General features: G+C 35.5%; 1 protein-coding gene across 1 annotated transcript in view; it reads right to left on the reverse strand.

Moving 5' to 3' along the window:
- Positions 1 to 2,752: 2,752 nt before the first annotated feature.
- The window catches only part of YLPM1 (YLP motif containing 1), a 68,360-nt gene continuing 55,336 nt past the window's right edge, over positions 2,753 to 15,776 (reverse strand). The window contains 4 exon segments of the mRNA XM_079129734.1: positions 2,753 to 3,138; positions 3,464 to 3,645; positions 9,172 to 9,302; positions 14,286 to 14,337. Coding sequence (XP_078985860.1) covers positions 3,499 to 3,645; positions 9,172 to 9,302; positions 14,286 to 14,337 — 330 coding nt within the window. The 3' untranslated portion in view covers positions 2,753 to 3,138; positions 3,464 to 3,498.

The following is a 15,776-nucleotide window of genomic DNA, read 5'->3' on the forward strand; positions in this document are numbered from 1 at the left end:
AAAACATTTCAGTTTTGATAGCTCATAATTAAAATTCTAAAATCTATCTGAAATGCTGTGTGGTCTCTCTGTAGCTAAGAATTGTTATAGTCCTGGCAGTTAAGCCAGCCTCTAGAAGTCTATTAATAAAATACAAGTAACTTTCAGTTGGCAGGATAAAACAACACAAAGGTTAAGGGACTTCCAAATTAAAACTTAAGCTGAGGGGCCTCCAATTGTTAGTCAAACAAACTCAAAATTTAATGCTTGGGTCTCTAAATGAGATGGCATCTACCTTGGTTTGCTCAATCAATGAACAAAAGTCTTTTTTTGCAAGGAAAATAAATTCAATTTAAGATTTTATTTTTGCTAATGAACTCTTTCTGGATTATTCGTTGATATCTGAATCAGAAACTTGAGGAAAATGTGAATCAACAACAATCAGATTTCCAAAACGAGACTACTGTGTATTATTGATGGCTTCTGATTTTTCTTAGTTGATCATTAAAATATTTCAAGTGTCTAGATAATCCTAAATAAATAATTTATAATTTTCACATAGAAAATTTCCTGAATCTCACAAAGTTCCTTGCATAGGAAGCTTATGAATAGTCAAATTACTGACATGAGAATTTTACATTTAACTTAAAATATCTAAAACATCAGACTATTTCGTATTAAGATAGAAGGTATCACAAAGAATTAAAATGATTAAAAATTTAAAAACGCACCAAAGAGCTTTCTGAGATTAAAAATAGTAAGTGGATAAAAATAATAAATTGAAATAAAATGCTAGTAAATAAGTGGTATCCAAGTGTGGTCCTCCATATTATCATGATATCTCTTAATAAACCTTTTTTTTTTTTTTTTTTTGGTGGTGCTTATGCAAAAAAACCCAGGGCCTTGGGCTTACAAGGCAAGCACTCTACCAACTGAGCTATCTCCCCAGCCCTCTCTTAATAAACTCAAAATACTTGTCTTAGCAAGGCATTTTCTCCACAAACCAATTTTTTCAAAATACTCTTGGGCTTTCCATTCTATTTTGCTTCTAGTGATAATGTAAGTTTACAAATTTAACTGCTTCATACTGGCCTAGAAAAATCAGTATCAATCAACTGTCTCTATTATTTTCTTTTTAGTCCCTAATCTTTTTCATCAGTCTCCTAGCACTGAGTTTATTTGTCATACCAATTTCCTAAAGCAGGTAATGCTGCATTCATGTTAATGTGTATCTTCTGATAACTGACAGAAGCCAGTTCTGACAATTGAGTCTTCTCCTCCCCTCCTGGTATGGAAGTACTGACTCCAACCCCTGATTCATAGGTGACCTCCACTCCTTATTTCATTGGCATTCTGAATACCATAAAAAGGCTAAGGAAAACTGAAATAAAGCATCTGCTAGAAGAACACAGAAGCTTCCTTTTCTTATGAACTAGAGAACACATTCTGGAAGTTTTATTTTTGATGAGGAGAGACATTGGGTTGCTTTAGTAAGTCTTTGCACAAACAATAATTCTATGGCTATCTTGTACCTTCACCCATCATAATACAGATGCTGGGAAAGATCGGTATTTAGAAATGTATTATAGGTCAATAAGCAATCAAAAAAGCTACTAAATACTACAAACACTGGAAGTTATTTAATGAAGCAAATTATTCATTCGATACTGACTTGTTGAATTTAAAGTCTCTTAGCCTTAAACATTCAGAATTCCCGGGAAGATAAAAGTACAGAAAGTTGTCAGATTTTCCATTAAGTCAGTCTTCAGTACTATAATATCAAGTTGGTGAACCCAAAGCAATATTAGTGGGCTGCTAGTAAATACTTCTATTCACATGGTATTTAATGTAGATGATAAAACAAAACGATTTTCATCTGTGGCCTGAAAGAGAACACTTCAAAATGTCGAAGTCTTAGGCAAACACACTGACAAACTGCTGAACTGGCTAACAAAGTAAAAATGGCATTTGAGGAAGAAGGCTCTTCTCTACCTTCTTTCATGCTAGATAATTTTTTTTTTTTAATTGTAAATGAAGAAAGGAATAGAGTCCCCGTTCTGTGTGTAAAGAGGAATGGCATTTGGGCTTTAGCCTGTGTATTCCTGGGCCCCACCTTGAGTTATTCATAGAGAGGAAATTCTGTGCAGAAGGCCACATGTTCCAAAAGTGAGCAATCTGGCAAGAACCTGAAAACCAGACAGGCTTCAAGCCTGCATGTCAGAGGGCTCTGCATCTCCACACTCCTGCCCCATGATCTTGATTTAAAAATCAATATTTCAAGTTCAAAGTAAGGCAATAAGCTTGAGTTCTATGGAGCACATCAGTTCTGTTCACCAGGATTCAAAACTAGATCAGGGGAAAAAAAAAAAATCAAAACATAACATAGCATTAAGAGAAAGGAAAGAAGAGTAGAAGAGTGGGAAGAATAGAGACCCCCACCCCTCCAAAATTACAAAATAAAACATTATGTTACAAAACAGATATGCTCCAGGGAACTGGATGAATATTTGAACTTGGTCTTTATCAGTCTTGAAGACACAAAATAGAGAAACAAAACAAGCATAAAACAAAGATGAGTGTTCTGAACGTCGCTGAACCTTATGTTTTACAATATGTGCTACAGAACCATTGAGCTACAATAATATTCAATGGGAAAGAGGTTTCGGGATGTTCAGCTACCATGTAATTAGGACACAGCATATTAAAAATTCAATAAAAATAAAATTAAGAAAACAAGAGAAAAGGGCCCATGCTGTATAGCCCATGAATCTCATTGGCTTTATCATGAAAGTTTATTGTTTTTAATTCTAGTACAATCAGCTACCAGTTACATATAGTAAAAAAACAAAACAGCCACAAAGCAATGATGATAGAGATAGTCTGTGATATTGTACAGTGGAGGAAATATTCAGTTGGAATCCTCCAGCGAACCCCCACCTGGTTTCAACAGTTAAGCTATCACTCCCTCCCTCCCCAAAATAGTTTAAAAAATTTTATTTCTTGCTTGGAGACAGCAAGATTCTAATACCTCTTGGGGACACTGGAGAACTTTAAAAACTAAAGCAGTAGAAACAAAACAAAAAAGGAAACGTGGAAGCAAGGTGACACACAAAGAAGCTCCATGAGGCCTTGGCTTCAGATCACCCCAAAGCGAACCACCTGCAAAGAAAAGAAAAGGTTGTCAGGCCAGGAAAGAACAGCAGAAAGTTCAGCAGATCTCAATATCATAACATAACTCCACTCCTTCCCAGATCCTCAGAATCCAAGCTTTTCTCAAGTTCTGTATTTTTGTAAGCGAGTAAGGATTACAGAACACTGATTTCTTTTCTACTACATTCTATATTATAAATCTTAGCAACTAGTTTATACTTACTCTTTCAGAATTAGAAAATAGAGCATTTTTAGCAATGCATGCTATCTTCTTTATCATAAACCCTCTGAAGCAACCACATAGTAGGTTATTTATATGACTGGGTACTCTTACCTTAGAGGAATAATGATTCCATTCAAAAACTAAGTTCATATATATTTGGTTCGATTGAGGGCTTTTTCAGCCAGATGACCACTTTCATCTGTAATCTTCTCCCAATCTGTCTGTCCGACCACAAAACCTATGGCCCTTTTCCTATCTGCATCCTTCTTTTCTTCCAGGTCTGCCCATCTCACCTAAAGAGAATATAGATTAGGCTGGGCTATAGAGAAAAATATATGCAAAGGTCCCCACTTCCTCTTTGGGTAATTTAAGGGGCAGAATAACACATGTGAAACTACAAGTTCAGATAACAGTAAAAATTAACCCAGAACAGAAGAAAGCCATATAGCTTATTCAAGTCACCAAGTCCTAAACTACCGTAGCTCCTGAGCAGTTCAGCTCTTGGCTCAGTCCTGCCTTTTTCATCTCCTTTGCTGCTCACTCCCTTTTTAGCTCACAGGCCTGTCCCCGCTCCTCTCTTTTTTAACCTGAAGCACTAATCTTTAGTCTTCCTGCCTCTACTCACCCACTCCAATCCATTCTGCCATAGAGATCTTCCCCCAAATACACAGTTGTGACTTATCTGTTTCAAACTCTTCCCCTTTCCCTAACTATAAGATAAAGTCCACATGCTCAGATCCCACTTGATCTGGCCCCCATTTATTCTGTGGCATCTCTGGTCAGTGGTGAAGATAAGCAACAGACTTACTTCTGATTCTCAGAGCACATCAGCTCATTTCACATTTAATTTTGCATGTACTAGTCTCTCTTCCTGAAAGGTCTTTTCCCTAACTTTGTTCACCTGGCATGAGCCTAGTCATTCTTCCATGCTTTATCCCTTTTTTTCTTTGCCAAATAATCATGTTTAATCATTACTTTTCTGGAGTTACTTTAGGACTTCAACATGTCTACTTTTGAATTTTATGCTGCAGTGTAATTACCCAATTATAGATCTGTCTTCCCCATATAATTTACACACATACTATATATGGACTGAACACTTCTATAACTTCTCTTTTTTGAGATGGGAGTCTCACCAGGTTGCCAAGATTGGTCTTAAACTTGCAATTCTCCTGCCTCAGCCTGCCAGTAGCTGGGATTACAAGCACATGCCACACAGCACCTGGCCTTGTAAAGGACTGAGTTTTATTGATCTCCACACAATAAAAATTTCTTGAAATTCAATCTTAGAAAATAGGGAGCTAGTATTATTATCTTCATTCATGACATAGAGGCCCACTGACACAATTGATATAATTTTATATGGCAAAATTACAACTACAGATATCTGATTCAGGGATAGTTCCTGTTGGTACTATGTTTTTTGAAAAAAATGAACTCGACATATTATATTAATAAATTTTTAAAAATATATGCTGATATACCATATTCTGTAAAAATTCAAATGCTGAAAAGTAGACTATGACCCTGAAGCTTGCAATGCACAGTACCAAAGATTGTATTTTATTTTTTTAAATTTCTATTTATTTTTTACAAGTATTTTTACTTGTAGGTAGACACAACACCTTTTTTTTATTTATTTGTTTTTATATGGTGCTGAGGACCAAAACCAGTGCCTCATGTGTGCTAAGCAAGTGCTCTACCATTGAGCCACACCCCAGCCCCCAAAGACTGTATTTTAAATGTGCTTGTGATTTATTTATTATCTGTGTCAAAGAGAGGGAACCAGAATATCAAAACTCCAAGCTCTTTACATTAGAATTAGTCATGCGTTACTGCCCTAAGCTATGAGCACTCCCTTTTCCCATTTGCAGCACTGGTTATGAAATGACCAGACTTCTCCTAATGCAATCATGTGGTCAAAGGGAATATGTGCAGTAACTGGTGGGAGAAAGTTAGTAACACCTGACTCTTCTTAAAGTAGATATCTTAGTGAGTAGAAAACCTATGCCTCAATTTTCTTCAGGCTTTAGTAAAAAGTCTAATAAATAACGTGGGCTTTTTGTATACAAAGATCTCTGGGCCTTCTACACATTAAAAAATAAAAAATCAGGGACTGGGGTTACAGCTCAGTGGTAGAACTCTTGCCTAGCTGATGAGGGGCACTGGGTTTGATCCTCAGCACCACATAAAAATAAATAAACATAATAAAGGTATTGTGTCCATCTACAACTAGAAAAAAAAATTTAAAAATCATTTTAACTTTGGTTAATTCACACACACTCTTTAGATTCACCTGGTATGAAGGATACACATTTTATTGAAAGATAACTTTGGTAAGGAGTATAAAGGATGGATGGGCACGCTGTGACCGCTGAACAAGGAAAAGGTAATCAGTTCACAATAAGTTTAAATTCATGTCTGGGGCATCCTCAGCACAGAGCTAAATATGCTGATCAATCTCACCCTGCTACTTTTAAATTTGCACTTTAGATTCTAAGTCTTTAAAACTCTGATAAAATGGAGATATTGGATTAGATGAAAAAGTATGTTATTTTTCAAATAAGCAGTATGATTAAGCATAAATAACTAATATTTTTGAAGTTGGAATTACAATATATTGGAAAGTGCTATATTTTGTTCACATGTCTAATACATACTGATACTGTTTACAAGCTAGGCTCTTCCACTAGCGATCAGCTACTCAATAGGACTTATTCACAGATTTCACATATAAACATTCAATTGTAGAATGAATGAATGATCATCAAAACACTAACAATAACAGGAGTGCAATAATGACTTTCAGCCAGAAATGGCTTCTTTTTTTTCTTTTCTTCTGAGACAGTGTCTTGCCATATTGCCAGGCTAGCCTCAAACTTGCCATCCTCCTGTCTCAGTCTCCTGAGTTGCTGGGATCATAGGTGTGCAACACCATACCTGGCCAAAAATGGCTTCTTGAGTCAATGTCCCTTCTAATTTTCCTAAAGGTACTATTGAGGTTTGTAACACATTTGTTATCTTTCTTTTTTCCCCACTTAACTGTAAAAAAAAAAATTTTGTTATAACACAGAAAAATCTTGGCTAACATTCAAAGGTTTAATTATATATATTTCATCCACTATTAAGAAAAATATTTCTAAAATATATGAATTCATCAAACAAGGAAAATGTTCACATTCCACAGTCATAAAAGAAATACAAAATAGAGTCCACATGAACTGCCATTTCATACCCAACTAAGCCATTGAAATGTCTTAAAACCGCCTTTTTGTTGGGATGGATGTTAATCCCAGGAATCTATCTGGTATTTGTAAGAAGCTGAACTACTCTTGAAATCAAGAGACCCCAAAAAAGGAATGGAATAATGTATGCTGTATTCTTGCTACTTGTAAGCATCTTTTTTCCTTGTGCCCTGATATTGATTTTGGTGAGCCATTTGAGGGTTATAAACTATTTAAAATCAAGATATGAGGCAGAGGGAGGAGGTTAAAGAGGAGCCATTTCAGAACTAGGTCACTTAGCCATTTAGAACTAGGATGTGCACCCCTCAGTTTTCTCTTGCTACCCAACTTAACAGTAAACTGTAAGGGGTCATATACTTATGCACAGGGTGACAGATGTCTGAGTAAAAATAAAGAAAAATATTTCTCATTTCAGTGTATGTGTTGTTACCAGAACTACACTGAATTATTATCTCCAAACTACTTTCTTTTTTTTCCAAACTACTTTCTAAGAAGGTGAACCACTGTCTATTTCTGTTGGCCTCAACCTTAAAATTGGAGTAACAGGTATCATCCAAATAGTCTTTGGGAGGAGCTGCACACAAATGGGAAAGCTAGAGGGGGACCCCCCCATTCCCCAAGCTATACAGAAAACGGGGGAGGGGTGGATTATGGGCTGTCTGCAGTATTTTAAATAGCCTTGAAAACTGGATTCTTTGAAATGGTATCCGTTTTAATGATGTTTTACTGTCACTTTTAGTCTCTTTAGAAAGTATTCAATCACTGAGGAAATTCATAAAAAAAGAAATACAAAGAAATGATGTGTAAAGAGAATTATGTATTATCCCATTCGTAATATGAAATGGTATTTCCCCCCCATATATCAGATAGTCAAAAAGTTTGATTACAGACAGGACTGTGGGTGTAAGTGTGGTAAAACAGGTATTTATTTACATGTGGATAAAGAAACGGTTGGACCTTTTTGGAAAATAATCTTATAATATCTGTCAGAATGATAAATCTATTGCATGACCTTGTAGTTTTAGTGCTAAAAATTCACCCTAAGGATATATTTGCAAAAAGCTGCCAAGGTTTATGTCCCATGACTTCTACCACAGTATCTGTATTAGCAATAAAATGGAACTAACATAGACATCCATCAATAATGGACTGGATAAATAACTAATTGTACAACAAAACAATGGCATACTGGGCAGCCTTTTAAAAACAATGGTAGATCTGTATGTACCTACCTAGAAAGATCAAGATACACAAGAAAACTTGTTCAGAACAGAGTATATATGATCTCTTTTCTTAGTTTGTTTTTAAAAAATACACATATCTACCACTTTAACTGAATCCATCATCTGTGTGGTACACCCATCCCATGTTCTGGCTTCATTTCTTTGCTCCCTTTCATACTAAAACTTCCTCTTCATTCTCTGTTCTATACTTCTCCTCCAGTATGCTCCAAACTGGCTGCTTCTTTTTTTTTTTTTGGTCCCAGGGATTGAACCCAGGAGCACTTAACCACTGAACCACCTCCCCAGCCCATTTAATGTTTTATTTAGAGACAGGATCTCACTACCTTGCTTAGGGCCTCACTAAGTTACGGAGGCTGGCTTTGAAATCACGATCCTCCTGCCTTGGCCTCCTGAGCTGGCTCCAAATTGGCTTCTGTCTCTCTAAGAGAAGAACAATCAGCAGCAACCCTCATGTTGCCAAATCTAATGACCATTTCTGTTTTCAATTTGTCTTATCACTTAAAAATTGATTATTTCTTCTTGAAAGACTTCTATCTGAACTTCTAAATTTTAGAGTCCAGCATCCCATTTTTTTTCCTAAACTTTCTTCTTCGGCAAGATCATTCAGTTTCACGGTTTTAAATACCATTTTTTCAAATTCATTATTTCACTTGGGACTCTCCCTTGAATTTCACACTTGTAAATCCAATAGTCAATTTAATATCTTCACTTATATTGATTTGTATCTTATCTAATCTAACCTAACCTAATCTGAGATGGGGTCTTGCTATGCTATCCAGATTGACTTGATACTCCTGGCCTCAAGTGATTCTCCCACCTCAGTCTTTTGAATAGCTGGGACTACACCACATTCAGGTCTTCACTTAGATTTCTAACTTAACTGGTCCCTCACAAAACTTCAGCTTATGACTCCATATTTCTTTCTTGGTAAATGACATCACTGAAACCGAAGGAAGTCACCCTTGATCTCATCTATCATTGGATTCTCTACATAAAATCCATTAAGAAGTTCCATAGGTTCTCTTTAATACCCTACTCGGTACCCCCCTCTTACCTCATGACAAAATGACACAATGGTTATTCCCAACTCCTTTAAAATTAACAACACGCTAACCATGCGAGGTTCTGTTCTCCATTTTTTAAGTCACTTGCACATTTTGACCTAAAATTTGTAAGGTCTCACTCCTTTTTAGAATACGTAATGTGATACAGTATAAACTAACATGCTCTAAAAAATGGCATTCATATAATTATCTCTTCATAGCTTTCTAAAATCTGATGCTTAAATAGGTCCTTCCTTTGTTGTAAGTTGTTGACAAAAGTCCCTTACCCTCTTCTTCCCAGGCTCAGAAGCACGAGTTTCATAATCATCAGGAAGCTGAAGATAATCCTCCATTCTGCTGGCAATCGCCTCCCAGTCACGTTTCCTTTTAGTACCAGTCCTCAAGCCATCCAACTTGTCTGAGGGACAAACACAGAGCCAGAGCATTAAGGAAGGGTGTGAATTTGCACATGACACATACACAAGGGAAAAGAAGTCTGGAATACTTTCAGGGGGGGGTTATCCACATTTTTGAGTGTAGCATCACTTGCAGATCCAAACTATCTTCTTAGCTGAGATAATGTCATGTTCTGTGCGATTTCCAGTCTGTCTGATGTTTGTACTAACCACTGTTACATTACAATGATGGCTTAAGTAACAAATAAAGCAAGAAAAGGCACTTGTCTTCTGGCCTCTTCTGGTTCCTTGTTCTCCCATACTCCCCAATTCACACTTCATCTCTCATGTTTTGAAGAAAAATGAAAAGCTGTATTTTTCTAAGACAATTACTTCCATTTTTTTCTTCAACACAACATTAATACCATTCATTTCATTTGCAATTGTGTGTAGTACTGTATCATATGAAAAGTAAGTAGTACTAACAACTTAATGATATTTAGGAAGATTTAAGATGCACAGTTTCTTAGGATTCTGGCTGCTGTGAGAGGATTAACCATGAATTAATGTTTATAAGTAAGATGACTATATGAGATTACCACTTTCTTCTGATACATCATGAAATACTGTTAACCATTCTGAGGCTAAGAGCTCAAAGTGACCAGATCTGATATTTCTTTCTGAACCCTGAATTTCAGAGGGCCAGGCCTCCCAAGAGCTTACAACTATAATCAATTCAATGAACAAGAATTCTACATCCAGAAACTATGAGATAGGAGGTTAGGTGTCTTAAAGAAGAACACGCAATGAAAATGTGTTGTGTCTTTTTTATTGATTATTAATAATTGATCTTGAATACTACATGTGGAATATTATGAATCATACACATTTTTAGCTACAATAAAGCACTAAACTTTTGAATTACCTGAAGTTATATAATCACACTATTATGAAAGCAAGCCAAAAGGTAAGCCTAAAAGCTTCAGGAACACAATGACCACACTTCATTTAACTCCATAGCGGGTGCAGAATGTATATAATAGAAATCTTTAAGGAACCAAGTTGGAGGGAACTTGATATGAAAAGTGCAATGGAAGCAGTGGCAAGAAGGAGGGTGAATTTATGCTTCAAATATATGAATTTCACACACAACAAACTGTACAATCTTTAAAAACCAGAAAGAATTTGCATAATTGGCAGTTTTTAGTTCCAACCCCCCACCCCCAACAAACAGTTATCACTGAAAAATCAGTAAGGCAAATAACAACACTTTACAAAACTCAAGAAAAGTTTTATCATCTTGTTTTCGCAACATTTTCACATGGGTGGGTTCTGTAGAACCAGTCTTCTATTTCCTCTGCAGATCACATGCTGTACCAAGTGGTTCTATCTACAGGCCATATTACACACAAAAAAAGTGACCCCTTGACTGCACAGGGACACAAGATATGGTATTTGAAAATCAACAAGGTCCTATAAGCAATAACACTGGTCTCAGTTCAACAGTGTACAGTATTACCAGAAGAGTAGGAAGCTCCAGCACACTTATTAAATAAACTTCAATGGAGTTTGAAACTTAATACAATCAATTTTAACATTGACATACTTCAAAGGAAAAAAAATTCACATTTCAATTCCAAGAATAGAGAGTATGGCCAGGCAGCAATGCAGAAGGGCAGTGAAAACTGCAAGAGCTTTTTCTCATACACTGATGTATGACAGGAGGTACAGACCAGGTGTTCTAGTCCAGAAGAGCAGGCATTTCTAGTCAGAGCACCCTTGTTTGAAATGTTTAATTTGAAATCTTATTGTGCAATCTGTTTAAAAGTTTCCTTGTTGGAACTGAAGAAAGGCTCATACCTCTTCCACATGGCATACTGGAAACCCAAACACACAGATGGATGGCATAAGGTGAGGGAAGAGGAATCTGGGTTCTTAATTATAGAAGGAAGATTGGTGTCCAATACACTCACACTAATGATTTTCAGAGGTCTGAGATTCAAAAGATGAAGTTTTAAAATGATGATGAATTTTAAATCCAACTTGGAGGCCACAGAATGTTTACATCTTTAAAACAGTAAATATTATTATATAGCACAACAGAAAAATTCTTTTGATACATCTAAGTATTTCCTAAATGTAAATAATATTTCTGAAAATCTGTTCAGGGTGAACATACAAGGGTTATGTGCCTATACAAATAATAATTACATTCCAACTGTGAAGAGATGAGTCTGTCTGATGTGCAGAAGGCCAATACACAACAACTCAGAAAAATGACACTGAGATGAGAAAGACAAGTATTTTAGATGGCGAAACCTAAGTTAGGATGAAAATGGTCTCAAATGTTCTAGTTCTTACATTTTGGGAAACTAAAAGCACAATGCTAAACTTTAAGTAGCTTCAATGCTGAATCCCAGCATCTGATGTGGCAATGTAATACCCACCTTGCTTTAGGATGCCTGTGTGCCAGCTGGGAAGGAATAGTCAGGTGTAACTAAAGGTGGACCACAGGCAGCCTTCAACAACTCCATGATACCCATATGAGATGTAGCTCAGGTCCCTGTTCTGAACTATTTTAAAATTATGTTGATTTTGGTTTAACACTCAGACACAGGCTGAACTATATACCGGGCACAGATCAAGACTGCAATGAGACCTAACCAGATGCTTGGAAGATTATAGGTCAGAATTTTCTTATTGGCAGACTAATTTGTGAATCAAATTCCTCAGTTCCATTTGGCTCAATGTGTGACACTGCTAAAGTTTAATATGTTTTCACCCAGCATAACCATGTTACCAAGAGTAATTTAAGAATGTTGGCTGAGTACTCAGAAAAATCAATTGTGCCTGTTACCTAAACATATTAAATTTATTATGATAAGGAGGGCAACATAAATAAGCTAATTCTCAGATGAAGCTCCTCATGAGTTAAAGGAAAACCTCTTAACTGGCTCAATGGACCAATCTCAAAGGAGTAAGCGCTTTTAAGAAACCACACACTGGATTTGCCTTCCTCAATGGATGGATTAGCTCTCAAGGTAATACAGTGGTGCAAGATGCAAGTCCTTATACAAAGTATCATTGTCACTCCTATTATAAACAATCAAAAATTCAACTGTAAATGTTAGAATTTATTTTCTAGATTTATTACCAAATTTAACCCTAACATTTCTGCAATTCATTGTCTAACACTGTCTTTAAAATTGACTGCATCTGTGTAAGATATATTTTCTGGTATACAAGCCAGAATTCTTCCCAGAAATTAATACCAATATTGAAGTCATATTTTCTTGAATAATCATCACAATTAAATTCCATTTTCTTTTCTCCTTAGAAACTAGAAAGGAAAGTAGAAAATGGACTGGCTCCAGTTTAAAAAACCTCTATCCCAGATCACATAATACACAATGCCTCTGAAGAATAATTGCTTAGTTAAAATAGTTATCACTTTTACAATCACCTTATCTATTTTTATTTATGATCCTTCTTTGCTCCAAAAGATAATCACCATTTAGAGAACCAGAAGAAAGAAATGGTCTTAGTGTCTTACAGATTATTTCCAAAGTACAGAACCTCGGAGTTAAATCTAACGTCAAAATAAGTAGAACCAAAGCATCATTATATAAAAAATTAACTTGTGGTTATTACTCTCCACACATTTAATTGCATTTAAACACATATGTGCTTCAGGTCTAAGGAAGGAGACAGCTGGTGATTATTAAAATTTCCCACAGAGGAAAGAAGAGTAGAATATGTCAGTAAGCCACACACAGTTTTCACTTGACAAAGACTAACAAAAAGTCTTTTTTGTTTGTTTTTAGTGCTGGGGATGAGCTAGGGCCTCACACATGCTAGGCAAGCACTGAGCTATATCCCCTGCCCTAAAAAATATTTAGGTTTTACAACAAAAAACTCATTTTAATAATGTAGTAGTACTATAGTTTATGGAACTACTTTTTAAACACCTGGTCAATATCAACAGCTAGCACAAGTAGCTGTGCAAAACAGAAGGCATAATCTACACAACTGTATTTTCTCTGGTGCCAGAAACACAATGACTAAATTTGTTCTACGAAATAAAGACACTTAGATGGTTCCTCAAGTTTTGGAGTCACAGTATGATACCAAGAAGAGAAAAGCAGAGGCTAACAGTCATGCTTCACACATCAGTAAGCTTTTGTACTTCCAAAAGTTTCTAGCATGTTTTCTTAAAAATTTTTACTGACATATCTTAATCAACATGTTAAATGTTCTCTTTAAATGAAAAACAAAAATTTTTTAAATGTTTTATAGTATCACCATGAAATACTGGAGGAATCTATTTGATTGTGATTTTTTTTTTTTTTTTTGCTTGATGAAAAACCTCACATCAAGCAACTTCAAAGTTTGATTTAAACAATCATTTTAACTGGTTTACCATGTAACCTGGTCCTAAAGACAACTTGAAGCAAATTTTATATGAAATCTCATAAAACAGGCTCTTCAAAAATCTAAATTAGGTATCCACTTCCCTATATCCATACACACTAATTCATAACACAAGAAAAATACATGCCTTTTAATTAATCTTTAAACTTTAATATTTATTAAAATTATTTTCCTTTTCCAAAGTATTCATAAACAGGTTCAACTTTGGGCTGCAATTAAATATTCTTTAAAAGAAGAAATGTCACCAGCACCAATATTTCTGATCAATATAAAAAAATGAATGTTAGAAGTGAGAGTATTTTGCTATTAAATTTATCAATATTTCAATTTACTCTAAAACCTTCAAACGGTATAGAGAGCAATCCTTTTAAAACTCTGTTTTTTTCTCCCGCATGCTGTCATAAGATTTAACTAGTTAAACCAAAAGCTAATGAAACAGACTGGAGGGTGTGAGGTAGGTCAAAAATTGTGTTTTCAGCTGAAGTTTTGGGAAATTTGATCTTCTTATAGCAGAAAGCTCTATGACCATTACCACCAGGTATCACATATAAAAACAGGAAAAAGGAAATACCCACCTAGCTTTGCCTCAGAAGTGTCCATCTCCCATTTGCTTTTCGGAATGTAACCCTAAATCGTACACAGAGAGAAGCTCGAAGGGTTAGAAAGAGACACATACATGCAAAACACTTTTGAACTGGAAAAGCATTAAAACTGGGAATGGATTCAGTTTCCACTCACTAGTTGTAAATATATCCTTAGGGAAAACACAATCTCATTATCTTTGAAGAAACTAAAAGACCAAATTCGCCAAACTTCACTGCATGGATTTCGGGGTAGTCACTTCAGGACAGTATTGTGAAGGCGCTTTGAGGCAGCTACAGTTCAGAACTCAAAACTGTAGTGTGAACAACAGCTGTATAGCAATTATGATAAGAATGTACAGATAGTTACTATACCAAAATTAGTATCATTCAGAGTCTGATATTAATCACTAGCTAGGTGATTTTCTAACACAGCTGCTATTCTCAAGTGATTGTAGCCAGGAGGTCCAAAATGTGTTCTTCAAGACAGTTACTTGACAGTCCAGTGTCATTTTAAGTACTCGAAAGAAAGGAGGAGGGCTGGAGCACTGAACCCAACTACCCAATTATGAAGTTCAAACTCACTTTAAAATGACTCAATCCATGTACCAGTTAGATCTTACAAAGACTAATTTTATTGAATCAATTTCAGAGCATTTCTCTTTCATCATTTGGAAATTAAACTATTATTTCTGACGTCTTTTAAAATTACGTTTTCCCATTATATGAAAAACCAGAAATCTCCACAATCAACTTACATCTTAGGTATCATGAGATAACTGAGTGGTTTATTTCAAACTCCCAAAACATTTTCCAGTTTCCCAGTGCATCTACTGAATATGTAGTAATACCTTCCATTTATTTGCCTAGGAAGTATATCCTTTTTCCATGTGATTTATCATGATTGCCCTTTCCTTCATTTAGGCTGTTTTCTATTAGACCCTAACACACAGAAATTTTAACATTAGGACCTAGAAAACAGGACAAATTTATCAAAGGTGTAATTTTTCTTTTATGACTCATCATGTCTCTCTACTGTTTAGAATATTTGGGTTCATAGAACAGACTGACACACAGCTAAGTTGGAAAGCATGTTGAAAATACGACAATAGCGTCTAGGGAAGAGTTTACTTGAGCAGCAGCAGCATCATACCAGGAAACCTATGGGTTTTACACATTTCTAGTCTTTAAGCCAGAACTAATAATTCAATTTCAGCTTACGAGGTATTTCAGGTTATAAATTATATCACCTTTTTCAAATACATTATTAGAACAAACCACAAGAAAGCTATGCTGAAGCGATGGTGCTAAAAGTTAAGTACTGAAGAACTCTGTACAAGTGATATCTCAAAAATCATCTGAAAACCTTAAGCATCACTGGAGTAATATAAACTCTGAATCAAATCTACTAGGTTTACTGAAGTACTAAAGAAGGCAAACTACAACAATGTTGATCTCCCGACAAGGATTATCTTAACCAAGAAA

This window comes from Sciurus vulgaris (genome assembly GCF_902686455.1).
Source record: "Sciurus vulgaris genome assembly, chromosome: 2".
NCBI lineage: Eukaryota > Metazoa > Chordata > Mammalia > Rodentia > Sciuridae > Sciurus > Sciurus vulgaris.